Raw genomic sequence first — 17,652 nt, forward strand, 5'->3', positions numbered from 1 at the left:
CGGCATTCCGGGCGGAGTGGGCCAAAGTCACGTCCGACCAATGGGTATTGGACATTGTTCGCGAAGGGTACAAATTAGAATTCGCCGCTCCCGTCGTAGATTCTTTCTTGGTGTCCCCGTGCCGTGGTGCGGCCAAGGGAGCAGAGGTCCGCAGGGCACTGCAGGGGCTGCTCGATCTGGGGGCGGTGGTACCGGTGCCCCCAGAAGAGGTAGGCCGCGGTTTCTATTCCCTGTACTTCATTGTACCCAAGAAGGGGGGGTCCTTCAGACCAGTACTGGATCTCAAAGGGGTCAACAGATTCCTCAGCGTGCGCCATTTCCGAATGGAAATGGTGCGCTCGGTGATTGCGGCGGTGAGACCAGGAGAGTTCCTCACGTCTCTCGATCTCAAGGAGGCGTACCTCCATATTCCGATATGGCCTCCGCACCAGCGGTATCTGCGGTTTGCGATTCTGGGCCAACATTTTCAGTTTCGGGCTATGCCCTTTGGCCTGGCGACGGCCCCCCGCACATTTTCCAAGGTCATGGTGGTGGTAGCCGCTTTTCTACGCAAGGAAGGGATTCGGGTACACCCTTACTTGGACGATTGGTTGATACGCGCCTCTTCCCGGCAGGAGAGTCGGGCGGTGACGCAGAGAGTGATCGCTCTCCTTCAGTCGTTGGGGTGGATTGTCAACTTTCCCAAGAGTGTTTTGGCCCCTTCGCAGTCTTTGGTGCATCTGGGGGTAAGGTTCGATACGGCTCTGGGGAAGGTGTTTCTACCCCGAGATCGGGGGGAGAAATTGCAGGCTCAAATTCGCCTCCTGCTCGGGTCACCCAGACCTCGCGTTTGGGATTATGTACAGGTGCTGGGCTCCATGGTGGCGACTCTGGAGGTGGTTCCCTGGGCCCGGAGCCACATGAGGCCCTTACAGCAGTCTCTGCTCTCTCGCTGGTCTCCAGCTTCTCTGAACTACAATGTCCGTCTCCAGTGGAGTCCTCGAGCAGCTCACAGCATGCGCTGGTGGCTCCAGGACTTGCATCTTTGGAGGGGCATGCCGTTGGCCACACCGGATTGGGTGGTAGTGACAACGGATGCCAGCCTGCAGGGCTGGGGAGCCCACTGCATGCAGACGTCAGTGCAGGGAATTTGGTCTTCCCAGGAGGCTCAATGGCCCATAAACTTGCTGGAGTTAAGAGCGATCAGGTTAGCGCTGCGGGCGTTTCAGGCCCGAGTTCACGACAGACCGACCAGGATCTTGTCGGACAGTGTCACGGCGGTCGCGTATGTCAATCGGCAAGGGGGGACCCGGAGCATGCAGTTAGCCGAGGAGGCAAGTCATTTGTTTCGATGGGCAGAGATGCATGTTCCGCTTCTATCGGCGGCACACATTGCAGGGCACGAAAACGTGCAGGCGGACTTCCTCAGCAGAACTCTTCTCGATCCGGGGGAATGGGAGTTGTCGGGTCGAGCGTTCGGCCTGCTAGTCCGTCGTTGGGGGTTGCCAGAGATGGATCTCATGGCCTCTTCCCGCAATGCGAAGGTGCCTCGGTTCTTCAGCCGACGCAAGGATCAGGGATCGGAGGGGGTGGACGCATTAGCTCTCCCGTGGCCTCCGAACTCCCTTCTTTATGTATTCCCACCTTGGCCCATGATAGGGCGGGTGTTGCAACGCATCTCTCGCTTTCGAGGCAGAGTAATCCTGGTAGCTCCGGATTGGCCACGGCGGCCGTGGTACGCAGATCTGATGCTGCTGTCGGTAGGCGAGCAGGTAGCGTTCCAGGTAACTCCGGACTTGCTAACTCAGGGTCCAATATTAATGGACGATCCGGGCCGCTTTGGTCTTACGGCCTGGCTATTGAAAGGGCAAGGCTGAAGAAGAAGGGCTATTCAGAACAGGTGATTTCAACCCTGCTTAAGGCTAAGAGGATTTCAACGTCAGCCTCCTATGCGAGGGTCTGGAGAATCTTTGAGGCATGGTGCGGAAGACACGGAGTTGCGCCTTTCCATGCTTCTCTGCCGGCTATTTTTGCGTTCCTGCAGGAGGGCGTAGAGAAAGGGTTAGCATATAACTCTTTAAAGGTTCAAGTATCGGCCATTGCCTGTTACAGGGGCCGGGTGGCTCGCTCGGCTCTCGCATCACAGCCGGACGTGGTGCGTTTCCTCAAGGGGGTTCAACGTATCAGGCCGCCGGTTAAGCGAATTTGTCCAACTTGGAACCTTAAGCTCGTCCTTGGGAAATTGCAGGGGGCACCTTTTGAGCCCCTGTCAGCGGCCACGTTGAAAGATGTCACACTAAAGACAGTTTTTTTTAGTGGCGATGGCTTCAGCAAGGCGAGTATCGGAGCTGCAAGCACTTTCTTGCAGGGAACCCTTTTTGCGTTTCTCGGAGACTGGGGTGACGGTGCGGACGGTGCCGTCCTTCCTGCCTAAGGTTGTTTCGTCCTTTCATGTGAACCAGAGTTTGTTCCTGCCATCCTTCAGGAAGGATGATTGGGGGAAGCGTTTTTTGTCGGTACGGCTACTGGATGTGCGCCGTATGCTTCTCCATTATTTGGAAGTGACGAATGATTTTCGCCGGTCGGACCATCTCTTTATCGCGTTTGCGGGGAAAAACAAAGGGATGGCGGCGTCTAAAGCGTCCATTGCGCGTTGGGTCAAGGACGCTATTGCTTCGGCGTATGTGTTGTCAGGGAAGAAGGTACCGGAGCATCTTCATGCTCATTCCACTCGGGCTTTGGCTACATCTTGGGCGGAGTCCGGGGGGATGTCATTAGAGGAGATTTGCCGGGCGGCCACTTGGTCGTCAGGGAATACTTTTTCAAAGCATTATCGGTTAGATGTAGCGGCCCGTTCAGAGGCGAGTTTTGGCGCAGCAGTGCTGGCAGAGGCGGCATTGGCGTCCCACCCAGTTTGAGTTTGCTTTGCTACATCCCACTAGTCTCTGGATTCATCTGCTGCTTTGCTATGGAAGGTAAAATTATGGTCATACCTGTTAATTTTCTTTCCTTTAGAAGCAGCAGATGAATCCAGAGCCCCTCCCCAAGTGCACGGGCTGTGTGTAGGGTGTTTAGGTCATTAGGTTACCTGGGGCTATGGTTGGTAAGTGTAGTATTTCATGACTGAAAAAAAAAAAAAAAAAAAAAAAAGAGAAAAATATCAATGGTATTCAGAAGAGAAAGACAAAGTTTTTACTGGAATGGAGTTTGTGGCTGCTCATTCTCCTTTCGGGATGCTTGGGCAAAGTGCATAACTGAATTAACTGAAGGAACACCAGCCTTTAAGGCCAACTGTTAATCAGTTCTCTATCTCCACCTGCTGGTCGATGTGAGCTATACCCACTAGTCTCTGGATTCATCTGCTGCTTCTAAAGGAAAGAAAATTAACAGGTATGACCATAATTTTACCGTCTGGCTTCTGCCAAATTGATATTCAGGATTTTAGAGAGTTGAGATGAAAGGGGAGCTGCTACATCATTGAGGGGGGGAGGGCACCGATACAAAAGTTGGCTTAAATCTTTTCCTATCGTAATAAATTTTACATTATGCTGGTTCCAATCGTAATTATTGTAGCAAAGTTTTGTATTATTCACCGTTATCATTTACGGCTATTGTAAACATAATGTAAATAAGTCATAAGTCTGTAAATTCAAATATTTTGTGTTCCTGGCTCTTTATTAGTCCATACAGACTATTTATCCATGATGACAATGACATTTTTGGAATGTCCCGTTATCCAGGACACACGATAGGAAAAGGTTAAGGCGCAAGGGGCCCTTGAGCCATACCTGCGAGGTCACGCTCTCTCTGAGATCTCAGAGAGAACGTGAACTCGCAGGCCTTGAGCATGCGCAGATGCTCAAGGCCCAGCAAGAAGAGGAGTCCGATCTTCGTGCACCAGCACCAACGCATAGGACATGCCGGTGCCGGTGGCCAGGCCCAGATGACAGTAAGAAGCGGCGGGGGGTGCCCAATCACGGCCGGGGGGGGGTGCCCAATCGCAGCGGGGGGGTGCCGGATCGTGGGGGGCGCCACTCGCAAATCGAGGCATGCTCGGTTTCCTAGGCGCCAATTTTGTGAATGTTTTGCTCGTCTTGCAAAATACTTGCAAACCGGTGCACTCGTAAACTGAGGTACCACTGTACTCATAACACAAAAGGAAAGAGGCAGAGCTGAGAAAACCAGTCCGTAAGAGAGTAGTTTATGCATAAGAATATGAATGTGTGCTGGTCCACTGGCTCAATAACAGCTCTTTCTGTTGCATCCCTTCTGGATTCCATATGCTAGGTGTTCAATCCCAACCCACAATCCGAGAGTTGCAGAAATCCAACACTTTTCTGAACACATGCTCCTTCCCCTTAGACTGAGAGCTAGAAACATATCCAGTTACAATTTCTGCAAGCAACCTGTACAGAAGTCTTTTGCAGTTGCGTTCGCTTTTTAGTGGCTTCAGTGCCTTGAGACCCCTTTCCGGTGGTCCCCTATTGAATGAAAGATGCGGTGCCAGACTGCTGCTTCACAGAGAAACTCTGGTGGATCTAGGGAGCCCGCCTTCCTAAACTCAGGGTCCATGACACTGGGAATATGCTTGCCCGCTAACCTTGTTATGGGTTTTAAGAACAGTCTGTATGTGTCTGGAGTGTAACTCACCTGGGTTTCAAGGCACAAGCTGCCTTTCCTGCTCCAGACCGCACGTCGAGGATCTGTGGGGGTAGAGGTCATAGTCGGTGTCCGGCCAACTAGCAGTCCAAAGATTTTCAACTTTGGTCATTTGGAGTAGTTTCTGAGGCAGAAAATCCTTTCCCTCCATACAGCTGTTAAAACTGCTGACAGACAAGGCACTGCAGAACTGTGAGTAAACCTCCATTATTTCCTATGGAAACTTTGGAGGTTGTTTTTCACAGTTTTTGAGGGTAGGGTTCAGGTCCCCCACCTCCCCAGATCCCAAATCACTATTTTATATTTTCAGGTTTGGTTTATTTTTGCCGTTTTTGGCACAAATTCGCTAGTGGCGGCCATCTTAGATTTTCAGTGATCTTTTTTTCAAAGTTTTATTTCTGCCACAATTCCCCCTCGATTTGCTTAAAAATTGTTTGGGATGGACTTCTCAGCTCTTAATCTATTGAATGTGTGCATTGATTGCGCCAGATCAGCAACCATATACAGTGTGCTGGGGGAGGGGTGGGAGCTTCAGTCTTCACCTCTTCTGGGTACTCTAGGGCTGGGGTGCCGGCCTGGGTCTGTGACGTCAGAAAAAAATCTTGCCCAGAGACCGTTCTGGAGTCTGGCACAAAATACCTGCATTCCGAGTCTGGGGACTTTATAAGTGTGGTGCATGTGCCTGAACAGAGCCCTCTCATGGTTGCGCAGTGTGACTTTTCGCCAGATTTTATTCTGCTTCTCTGGAAAGTGTATTCTTCAGACCCCACTCAGCAGCCGGTGAGCGCATTGGATCTTTCTCAGTCTGTGGTGCTGGTAGCGGAGCTTCCTATTCGAGAGCCCTCTCATCTGACGGTAGCAGACCTCAATTGCAGTAGTAGCCCTTCAGATATTATGCCTCTTCTGTCTCCTAACACTGCTTCTATATTGGATCTGGCTGATACCCTTTCTGGGACTAGTCACCTCAGTCGCCCTGAGAATCCAGATTTGGTACTGATCCTTCTCTCTGCAGAACTTTTAAGTGTGGTTCTGACCACCTTTTTATTGCTGATGTTCTGAAAGAGCTCAAATTGGATTCTCCACCTTCCACTTTTTTTCTATCCCATCCACAGTTCCTTGGTCTGGCTACAGAACTGCCTAATGTGGATTCCGCCATGGCGCATGTTATCCGACATACAGCCCTCCTTAGTGATGGAGGAGTGCTGCTTCAGGACTCGGGATCACAGGGTGGACATTATATTGAAAAAGCCTTTTGAAGTCATGTCTTTAGGTATCAAAGTAGTGGTGACCGCTTCCTTTACGGTGTGAGCCTGTCAGACCAGATCAGACCTGTCCTCCGTTAGGATGGATGGTGTGGATTATGTGGTGGATACCCTTTCTGCTCTCTTTGAGTTCTTGGCAATGTTTCTTAGACATCGGAGCGATGGCACCCATTCCAGAACATGCAGATGCTTCTTATACTTTCTCGTGCCAGAAAGGCTTGGAGGATTGGAGTCCCATTCTGGATCTAAAGTTAGTCCATTGTTTCTTGCGGATTCCTCATTTCCGCATGGAAACAGTGCGCACAGTGATAACTGCTGTTTCTCCAGGAGAGTTTCTGGAGTTCTTGGATCTCACAAAGGCTTACCTCCATATTTCAATCTACCCGGAGCATTGTAGGTTTCTGTGTTTTCCATGTTCTGCAATAACATTTCCAGTTAGCAGCTCTGCCTTTTGGCCTCGCTATGGCTCCCCACACATTCACCAAGGTGATGGTAGTTGTGGCAGCTTTTCTCCACCGGCGGGGGGTCCAGGTCCATCCTATCTTGGACAACTGGTTGATCAAGGCTCCGTCTTGTCAGGAGTGTGAGAATGTGGTGGAGATGGTGGTGTCTGCTGCAGGTGTTGGCAACTTCAGGAAGAGCCGCTTGACACTATCCCAGTTCCTGGAGTATCTGGGCCTTCTCTTCGATACCAGACATGTTCATGTGTTTCTTCCAGAGGGACACAGACAGAAACTGCAACAACAGTTCAAAGACCTCCTGGACCCCATCCAGCTCCCATGGCCCAGCATTATCTGCAGGTTCTGGAGTCAATGGCAGCCTCCTTGGAGGCAGTCCCCTGGGCCAGAGCGCACATGCACCCTTTACCAGGAGTCCCTCCTCTCTCAGTGGTCCCTGCATCATCCTCTTTGGATGCCGCTCCCTTGGACTGAGCCAGCTTGCAGCAGCTTGAGCTGGTGGCTTGGGGGAGCTCTCTGCCAGGGCAGGCTTCTTCAGATTTCAGAGTGGATGACTCTTATGACAGTTGCCAACCAGTTGGGTACTCACTGCGAGGACTGCTCCATTTAGGGGCAGTGGACTCATCAAAAATGTAGGTAAATCAATCGTTGGGAGCAGCAGGCTTTTCGGCTGGCACTTCTCGCTTTCCAGGAAGGAAAAGCGGTGCAAGTATTCTTCGACAAAGCTATGGTGGTGGTGTACATAAATCGTCAAGGGGGCACAAGAAGCACTTCCTTGGGCCAGGAGGCTCACATACTGCTTCACTGGGCAGAAGCATAGCTTCTGTCTCTCTCAGCGGCCCATGTGGCCAGAGTCGACAGCGTTTAGGCAGACTTTCTCAGCTGACAGCTCCTGAACTTGGGAGAATGGTCCCTCTCGCAGAAGGCAATTTGTCTGCCCTTACAGCGCTGGAGTCAGCCCCAGATGGACTTGATGGCTTCAGCAGAGAACTGGAAGGCCAGGCACTTTTTCATTCGATGAACAATGCAGAAGCCTAGGGCTGGATGCCTTGCTCACAAGCTCCTTCTATGGCCTCTGGTCGGTTGGGTCATCTGCTGGATAGCAATGCATCCCAGCCTGGTGATTCTAATAGCTCCTGACTGGCCTCATCGCCCATGGTATGTGGATCTCGTCTGTCTTCAACGGGACAAAATACTCCGGCTCCCTATTCATCGATCTTTTCTCAGTAAGGGCCCGGTGCCCATGGAGAACCCATGGCGCTTTGGTCTTAGGGCATGGCTCTTGAGTGCTCAGCTTTGATGAAGCGCGGTTATTTGGATGTAGTTATCTTGACTCTTTTGCACTCAAAGAAACCCTCTACTATGGCTTCTTATGCCAAAGCCTGAAAGGCTTTCCAACAGTTGTGTGCCGTACATGAAGAAGGACACGGTACTACTAGAAAGGGTCCAGAGAAGAGTGACAAAGATGGTTAAGGGGCTGGAGGAGTTGCCTTACAGTGAAAAATTAGATAAACTGAGCCTCTTCTCCCTCGAATCTAAATCTAAACCTTAGGTTTGTATACCGCATCATCTCTACATTCGTAAAGCTCGACATGGTTCTTTTTATTTTATTTATAACATTTTACAATATTACCAAGCATATACATCTTGTACAGAAAAGTGAGATCAAACTACATATTAAACTATAATTCCAAACTTAATATTGCTACAAGGAAATACCAAACTAGCTGTTCTCACACTAGTCCTCAATATTATTGAATCCATTATTAAGAGCAGAACTTATATACTTCAAATTAATTAAGCAAGACAAATCCTTGTCTAACTGAAGTGCAGGGAACTAATTTCACATAGGCGTTATTACGTTGTTAATCCTTTTTCAAGACGTTTCATTGAGAGAAAACTAATCAATTGAGATGGTTCTGTAAATATATATTTCAATGATAAATATCTCACTACACATTTACATGGATATCTCAAGAAAAAACTACCCCCTATTTGAGTCACTCCAGGTTTTAAAATTAAAAATTCTTTCCTTCTTTTTTGAGTCTCTCTGGAGACATCAGGGAAAATCTGAATATGTTGCCCCAGGAAGTCTTTAGACCTATTTTTAAAGAAAAGTTTTAATATCCAATCCTTGTCTGGAGCCAAAGCCACAGACAACAAGAGAGTAGCTGGAACCGCCAACTCTCTATCTGATTGTTCCAATATTGCTGAAATGTCCAATGACCTCTCCCGGGGTTCCTCCATGTTTTCTTCTTTGAAATGGGGCTTAGCAGGTAAGTAATACACTCTTGTAAGAGGAGGTAAGGAGTTTTCAGGAATTTCCAAAATTTCCATAAAATATCTTTTCACCATTTCTCTGGGAGAAGTTGACAGGATCTTTGGAAAATTTATAAATCTCAAATTATTTATTCGACCATTATTCTCCTGCATTTCCAACTTCTTCCTGAGTAATATATTATCTTTTACCAACATATCTTGATTTTGTTTTAATAACATTAACTCCTTATTTGTATCTTGTGTCTCTGTTTTAAATTGTAACATATCCTGCTTTAAAACTTTTATTTCTTCCTTTTGTTCTTTTAATTCTTTATCCAAACTTTTTATTTGAGGATTTAATGAATTTCCCAAATTCACCACCAAGTCCCATAGTGCTTCGAGTGTGAAAGCTCGACATGGTTAACAAGAGTTAGGGTAGAAAGGAACTCCAATGGAGGGAAGAGGCAAAATGAAGAGAAAATTTAGAAGACTAGAATAACCAGAGAGTGAGGAGGAGTTACATTTTTGAGAATAACCAGGTTTTCAGATGTTTACGGAAGAGTTGGAGGGAGCTCAGATTCCTAAGAGGGGAGGTAAGGTTGTTCCAGAGCTGAGTAATTCTGAAAGGGAGGGAAGAACCTAGTTTTCCTACAAGTGAAACGCCTTTTAGAGAGGGAAAGGAAAGTTTCAGTTTTTGGGTGGATCTGGCAGAATTGGGGTTAGAGGAGTTCCAAGAAAGAGGAATGAAGGGAGGGAGAATACCGTGTAGGATCTTGAAAGTGAGGCAGGCACATTTGAAGTGGACTCTGGAGATAATCGGAAGCCAGTGGAGCTTGGATAAAAGCGGTGCGACGTGGTCGAATTTGCTTTTTGCGAAGATAAGCTTAGCAGCGGTATTCTGAATCCGCTGGAGTCTTTGAAGGTTTTTCTTTGTTAGGCTAAGGTAGATAGAGTTGCAGTAGTCCAGTCTGGAAAGGATGGTGGATTGGACAAGGATGGCAAAGTGTTTTTGGTGGAAACAGGATCTCACTTTTCTCAGCATGTGAAGGCTGAAGAAACATTTTTTTACTAGGGAGTTGAGGTGGTCGTTGAAGGAAAGTGTAGAGTCAATGATGACTCCCAGAACTTTACTAGAATATTCAAGATGCAGAGTGGGGCCAGAGGACAGTGGGATGGAGGTGGGCAGTTGGTCCAATTTTGGGCCGAGCCAGAGAAGTTTTGTTTTAGATTCGTTCAGTTTCATCTGCACAATGTGGGCCCAGGATTGAAGGTTCGATATACATGAGGATATGTTTGCTGAGAGGTTGGTGAGGTTCCGGTCGGTCTCAAGGAGGACAAAGATGTTGTCTGCGTAAGTGTAGAGTGTTTCAAGGGGGGAGAGATGGAGGAGTTTAAGGGAGGACATATAAATGTTGAAGAGGATAGGAGAGAGAGGTGAGCCTTGCGGGACTCCACAGATCAGGTTCCAGGGGGAGGAAGAAGTGCCCTTCATGTTGACTATTTAGGAGCGGGAGCGTAAGAACTTCGAGAACCAGTCAAGGACTGTGGAGTTTATGCCTATCTCGGTGAGTTGGTAAATTAGGATATCATGATGGATGATATCAAAAGCTGCAGAGAGGTCGAATTGAAGAAGGACAGCGAACTTGTTGCGAGAATAGAGATATTGAACTTTTGAGATTTAGGAGGTCAGAAGGGATTCGGTGCTGAAATTGGGACAGAAGCCATATTGGTAGGGTTGAAGAATGGTGAATTTCTCAAGGTAGGAAGATAGTTGAGTGGATATGATGGACTCTAGCATCTTGGTAAGAAGGGGAATGTTAGCTATTGGACGGTAGCTGGATGGTGTAGAGGGGTCAAGCTCAGGTTTTTTCAGTAGTGGGGTTAAGGAAATATGGCCCATTTCTGGGAAGAAGAGACCCGAATGGAGGGCGGAGTTTATGAGAATGATAAGAGATGAGATGGCCTGAGGGGGAGTGTTCTCGTAGAGGTAGGAGGGGAAAGGATCCAAGGTACAGTTGCAGGATTTCAATTTGAGGCAGAGATTATAGACCAGGGATTCGGAAACAAGTTCGAAGGAAGACCAGGATCTGTTTGCTGGGATAGGGTAGGAGTCTGTTGGGATAGGGTTGGGGTCAATTGGAATCAGAGATTTGTAGGAGATTGCAGGTGGGAAGGAGCGCCTCAAGGTGGAGACCTTATCGTTGAAGAACTTTGCTAGAGAATCGGCTGAGGGGGAGGAGGGAAGTATGGAGTCATTTTTGGAGGTTAAGGAACGCCAGATATTAAATAATGTGCTACTCTGATTGTTGGATTTGGAGAAGATTGAGAGGGGACTTAATCGAAGGGAATAGACGTAGTAGATAAGGACAAGTTGTTCACCCTCTCCAAGGTAGGGAGAACGAGAGGGCACTCTCTAAAATTGAAAGGGGATAGATTCCGTACTGTGACCAGTCAGACACTGTGCCTGCCAAGGTCCCAGTTAGGTCAGGGGAAAACCCGGAAGGCGAATTCCAAGGTCTCTCCTGATCATGATTCTAATAATATCTCCTTTGACCACCAGAGGGGAGCATAAACTATCTGAGAATGAGCTAGGTGAGCTGTACCCAAGCAACCACCGGGGGAGCCCAAGAGCCTCCTGGAACACTGCTGACTCAGCCAGAGTAGGGCGTGGCCCTAGAGTATGTAAGCCAGCAGTTGAGATCAAACAGGCAGGCCGGCTAGGGAGGAGGTTCAGACCTTGCCTCCCTGAGGAACCCCCTGGGACAAGCAAGAGCAATAAGACCCATTCCCATGGAGTTAACAGAAGCTGGACAAACTGAAGACTTGCCTTTATTGGAGGTGGAACCCATGGACTGTCAAGAAAGTTTTGCAGAGTATGATACTAACTTTCCTGAGCCCATGCAGGTGGACTTGATTTTTAGCTACAAAGAGTGAGTGTTTTTGACTGTTTGCCTGTTTGGACTATTTTGAATGTTTTTGTAAAGCTAGGAGTGTGATTTTGGGGAGAGGTTTTGTTAACACCCTGGGTGGGAGTTTTGTGAGCCATTTCTGTGGCTTTACTTTTGCAAAACCTGAGACACTCTCCTTTCCTGGCAGTAATATAGAGTTGCCAGAGGCTTTACTTATTTTCTTTCAATTAATGTGAATTGTGGAAGCCAGTACCCTGAACTGTAGCTGTGAAAATTGAACAAGCTGCTTGGGAACAGGCTTGTGTTAGCTCTTCAGAGAGATGAAGACTTAGCTGCTAATTTGAACTTTATTTTTGGTGCTGTTTTGTTTGCTGGCCCTTTTTGGCATTTTGTTGCTTTGTGGCTGTTTTGAATTCTGACAATTGTGCAGCTGTAATGATGAACTACTTACCTGAATGAAGGAATAAGTAAAACTGAATTATTTTGTTACAAACTTCAATTATTGTGACTTTGTTTCTAAACTCCTGCTTAATAACAGTCCAGTCCTGCAGGGTGACTCCATCCCGGGTCACACGCTAGTGCTATTTTTCTTAGTAACCACTGGAGGAGCTGTGGAGTCCCGGCCGGACCACAGTACTGGTTACAGTAAGAACATAAGGAAGTTCTTCACCCAGAGGGTGGTAGAAAACTGGAACGCTCTTCTGGAGTCTGTCATAGGGGAAAACACCCTTCAGGGATTCAAGACAAAGTTAGACAAGTTCCTGCTGAACTGGAACTTACGCAGATAGGGCTAGTCTCAGTTAGTGCATTGGTATTTGACCAGAGGGCTGCCGCATGAGCGGACTGCTGGGTACAATGGACCATTAGTCTGACCCAGCAGTGGCAATTCTTATGTTCTTAAGGGATCAGGTAGAGCCTGAGAGGGCTCCCCTTTCGGTAGTTCTGGCTTTTCTTCAGGAAGACCCAGAAAAAGGTTTAGCAGTGGCTTCCCTTAAAGTTTAGGTTCCAGGCTTTTCATGTTTTAGAGCACTCAGAGGTGCTAGTTCACTTCCTTCTCATCCAGATGCACCAGGTGTATGAGAGGGGCACTTCGTTTGCGACCTCCCTTGTGTTTTCATTTCCCTTCATGGAATCTTACCATCATTCTGCAGGGCCTTGGAGAGACCCCATTCGAACCAATGAAGGATGCTTCTCTTCTGGATCTAACGATCAAAACTGTCATTCTGGTTGCCATTGTCTCAGCACGGCCTATATTGGAGCTTCAGGCTCTTTCGTGCAGGAAACCCTTTCACCATATTATGGATGCAGGAGTTGTCTTCCATACTGTACGTTCTTTTCTGCCAAAGATGGTATCAATCTTCCATGTCAACTGAGAGGTTTATTTGCCTGCATTTCATTACACAGGTTTAGAGCACAAAGATCAGATCTTACGCAAGTTGGATGTCCAGAGAGTCTTGCTCCATTATTTGGAGAGGACTAATGATTTCAGGCTGTCTGATTACCTTTTTTTATTCTGACTACTATGCCTCACCGTGGTCAGCTCGCGCCAAGTCCTCAATCACTCAGTGGATTCAAATGGCCATTTCTGCAACGTCCATCGCCCGTGGCAAGCACCTGCCTATTTTACTTAAAGCCCACTCAACTGGAAGTGTGGCTGCATCATGGGCAGAGTCTTGCACGATTCATCTTGATGAAGTTTGTAGGGCGACTAATTGGTCCTCTTCATACTTTTATCCGGATTTACAGAATGGATGTGGCAGCTCATTCTGATGCCGCTTTTCGGACCTCGGTGTTGAGGATAGGCTCTTCTGTCCCCTAGCTTTGGTACATCACCTAGCGTTTGGAATCTGGAAGGGACGTAACAGAATGGAAGATTAGGTTTCTACCTTCGATAATCTTCTTTCTGTTAGTCTCTGTAGGATTCCATATGACCCGCCCTCTCTGTATGCACTGTTGTTGAATAGCCTGCTTCTTTCTGCCTCAGTTGTTCTTCTTGCTGGCTTGAAGTCTTTCCAGCCAATTGATGGATTCTGTGAGCACTATTCCACTTCTGTGAGTATGCTTTCCTGAAGGCTGTCTCATGTGGTGCTCGTTGTACACATTGTTCCTCAGTGTTTGGCTGGATTGTCTTTGTGCATGTTTATTAATTGGTTCATGTTTTGCAGAGCAGAGCAGATCAGAATTTTTGCATTGCTGGGGATCTTCCCCCATATCTCCTTGTCATGGATTTGTTCTGGTATAACTTGGCTTTGGGACTTAACTGGATAAGGGGGAGGAGCATGTGCTCAGAAAAGTATTGGATTTCTGCAACTCCTGGATTGCAGGTTTAGTATTAAACACCTAGTAAATGGAATCCTACAGGGTCTAGCAGAAAGAAGATTATCTAAGGTAGAAACCTAATCTTCCAATATACAGGGTCCTTGCTTCAGTTGCCAAATCAAAATTGATGCATCCCACCTTGCTGCAGCTCCAGCCAAAAGGCAACATTCATGATCATCCATAAGGATGACAGCTCGTGACTGATTTAGAGCCAGTGGTATTACATGGTTCTCAAATGAGCCCATGTGTATGATTCCCTGCCACAGGATCATTGTTTTAATGACCAGACTAGGGTCTGTTGAAACAGTCTAATACCATGAGTTTTCACTCTACTACCCTAGGATTTTTCCTATCAGTACTGGTAGAAATAGAATTATGACGGGAACAAAAGAAACAGTATTAGAAAACACATTAGATTTTTTTTCCCATAAAGTCTTATCTCAGACATTACATTATGGCTTACAATGTAGACATCTGCACTGCCTTATCTATTTCTATTGGAGAAACAGAGTACTGTATATAGCTTTTTTTCTTCTTCTTCTTTCCTAGTTCTTTCAGGAGAAGAAATCTCCCTGCATTACAGGCCAATGCTAAGAAACAAGATATATTCCAAGAAATGTCAGAGCTTCTTGCAACTATGATGGACCTATATCCTTCCATGACATTAAAGGATAACTTTCTACTACTTGCATACACTATATCAAACTAGCAGAGGAAAACAAAACACACCATCAATCAGAACCCAATTTTTTCCAAAGTAAAAGAGCAACATCGTTTGCTGGTTGATAGAGTAGCTCGTATTTTATTAATTTTTTTAATAAACTGCTTCTCCTTTATTAAAATGTGATAAGAACACAAACCTGAAATAACTACAGAGGAAAGGTCAACTGTCCACGACATTAGAGTGAGTGAAAAATGGAAAGGTTTTCCCCACAGTGGTGAAAAATCCCAAATAACATTACCAGGGGTTTCTACCTACTCCTCAGCACATACCTATGATAGTTGTATTTTCAGGATATTCATGAGAAATTTGCATACAGCAGCTGTAGTACATGTAAATTTCTCATACCTGTTCACTGTGGATATTTTAACTGGCTTTGGATAGGCTAGTTGTTCTCTGACATACCCAGGCAAAGTTCAAGAGCCTGGGAACCTTTTTTCATGCTGCTAGTGTACTAAAATGGAACTGCCCTCTTCCTCAAGGTTTGGAGACATAAAATAATGCAGGATGGTTATATTTTCTTACTGGTATTAGAAAGCACTTTGTTCTCTAAAGATAAGCAAATTGAAATAGAAAATACTATGTAAAAAGTCATACAATACATTAGCTGAATGAGAATTTTCCATGCTGTTTCTAAAGTTCTTGACCTATTAGGTTACATCCACTGGAGAGAGGTATTTGATTCTTTTCACCTTCATCATTGTTGCTGTTTGGTATCAGTTAAGCAATTTGTTTTAAATTACAATTTTTTAATAAAGGTTTTTATATCTACCACTCCCGAGTATGATTATGCTTGACATAAGAAACCTTGAAGAAAATATGACAACTAATGACTACACAAATTCTTCATGACACTACACCATTTAGCTAGAAGATGAGGTTCTATTTCATACTATGTAGACAGCATGGAAAAATCATGGACTAGGGATATCATACTGAATGATGTGTAAATAAAGCAAAAAAGAATATAAATATGATGTTTTATCTTCCTAGTAGACCAGTGTAGACTTGTAAGTGGGTGTCATCCTGCCAGCAGATAGAGGGCACAGCTTTCCAGTGACATCATCTTTGCTATAACTGAGTGGTACTGCCTTGGACTAATAAATGTTTCCAACAGATGATGGCAGCTTCTGAAGTAGTGCAGCAGTATTTTGATTAAAAGTGCAGGTGTCCCAATGCTCAGCACACTTGTCAAAGCTTAACAGTCATTTAGGGGATTCCCTAGAACTGGGCTCATGGCCTATTCCCTCAATTGCCAGATTCAGTTTGAGAGCACCATAGGCCATAATAGGATTGTGAAGAATCTGGAGGGCCATGTATATGTTTGGTGAGGGCAACGCCGGTGTTAGGGGAGGGCTAACAGGGCAGCTGTCCTGGGCCCACAGCTCCAGGGGCCTCCACAGTCCAGGCAACTTCAGTGATGAAGAGCCTTCGTCCTCCTGATGCATGCTTACCAAAGCCTTCTCAGGCTCGGCACCAGCCTTTGAGCCTATCCGCTTGTTAGGCCCTGTTGATAATACCCCTCTGACATACATGGCAAAGGAGTGGAGCCAACAGGGCCTTGCTAAGCACATGAACTCAAAGGCTCTTCACCATTGAAATTAGCGCCGGTGCTGGGCCTTATACGGACTTTGGACTCCAAAGCAGGCAGTGGAAGAGCAGCAGCAGGAGGGAGGTTAGAGGAAAATCAATGGGGTGATGTTGGACAGGGAGGTGGGGGTCCCACCCTGTTGGGAGCCACAGATAATGGACTTCTAGGACCTTATTCCAAAATTGTAGCTTCTTACCCTCAATCTATTCCAGGTCTGTACTGACAATGGAAGATATCCAGCAAGTCCAGTAAACTTTAACTCCCCAGTTCATAACAACATCTGATCTACTATTAAAACTAGAAACCTTAACCTTGTCAGGAAGTCCCCCATGAAATACCAGTGACAAGCCCCCAATGAGACTATAAAGAGGGTTCTTCACAACAAAGGGATGAAGTCAGTGGAAATCCTTCCCCATGCTTCTGGGTTTGTGATCAGAAGAACCAGTCAATCAGAATAGCACACTGAATACAATAAAACCTTTCATATGCTGAGAGATTGGAGAAACTGAGACTCTTCCCTGGAGAAGAGGAGACTTAGAGGGGATATGATAGAGACTTACAAGTTCATGAAGGGCATAGAGAGAATGGAGAAAGACAGATTCTTCAAACTTTCGAAAAATAAAAGAACAAGAGGGCATTCGGAAAAGTTGAAAGGGGACAGATTCAAAACGAATGCTAGGAGGTTCTTCTTTACCCAACGTGTAGTGGACACCTGGAATGCGCTTCCAGAGGGCGTAACAGGACAGAGTACGGTACTGGGGTTCAAGAAAGGATTGGACAATTTCCTGCTGGAAAAGGGGATAGAGGAGTATAGATAGAGGATTACTGCACAGGTCTTGGACCTGTTGGGCCGCCGCGTGAGCGGACTGCTGGGCACGATGGACCTCAGGTCTGACCCAGCGGAGGCATTGCTTATGTTCTTATGTTCTTTTGCATCATCTCACCACCTCCCTGGCAGCTCTCCTCAGAATCTCTCTCTAAGGTAGGTCAAGCTTAGTGTGCTCCTCCTGACCTGACCTCTGTCTGTGGCTCATTCAGCTCACCAGGCCTGTAGTTTAGGGATTTTCCAAATGTGTCTGCTCGTGCCCTGGTTCTTGCACTCTAAATTACCAGAGGATGGGGCCCTCATGCACTTTCAACAAATCTGGAGTGAGTATCATCAGAGATATCTATAAAGTCACTTCCAACAAATAATATAGAAAAAAATGCAGAGTGAAATTTAAAGAACTTTAAAGTAGACTGAACAATTCAGAAATTCTTCAGTGCCCTTGAGCCACACTTTTCACTTACAGTAAAGGTTTCTGCAAAAGCAGGGTTACCATATGGCTCCATAAAAAGGAGGACAAATTGAAACATTGGGTATTGCTTTCTATGGAAGTAAAATCTACGTCTCGATTTGTCCTAATTTTTCTGGAGCCATTATTTGGTAAAACTGCCAGAATTGCTTTAGTATCCTTGCAAAAAACAATTGCGGCGGGTGGGGTAAATTTTCCCA

At 46.4% G+C, this 17,652-nt stretch overlaps 1 protein-coding gene across 5 annotated transcripts in view; it reads left to right on the forward strand.

Annotated features, from left to right (window-relative positions):
- The window catches only part of DDX11 (DEAD/H-box helicase 11), a 249,208-nt gene extending 233,868 nt beyond the window's left edge, over positions 1–15,340 (forward strand). For all 5 annotated transcript variants that reach the window (XM_033952044.1, XM_033952040.1, XM_033952045.1 and 2 more), the window contains one exon: positions 14,395–15,340. In XM_033952044.1, coding sequence (XP_033807935.1) covers positions 14,395–14,439 — 45 coding nt within the window. In that variant the 3' untranslated portion in view covers positions 14,440–15,340. The remainder of the gene's footprint in view (positions 1–14,394) is intronic.
- Positions 15,341–17,652: the final 2,312 nt, after the last annotated feature.

The sequence above is a fragment of the Geotrypetes seraphini genome, chromosome 7, assembly GCF_902459505.1.
Source record: "Geotrypetes seraphini chromosome 7, aGeoSer1.1, whole genome shotgun sequence".
NCBI classification, from domain to species: domain Eukaryota; kingdom Metazoa; phylum Chordata; class Amphibia; order Gymnophiona; family Dermophiidae; genus Geotrypetes; species Geotrypetes seraphini.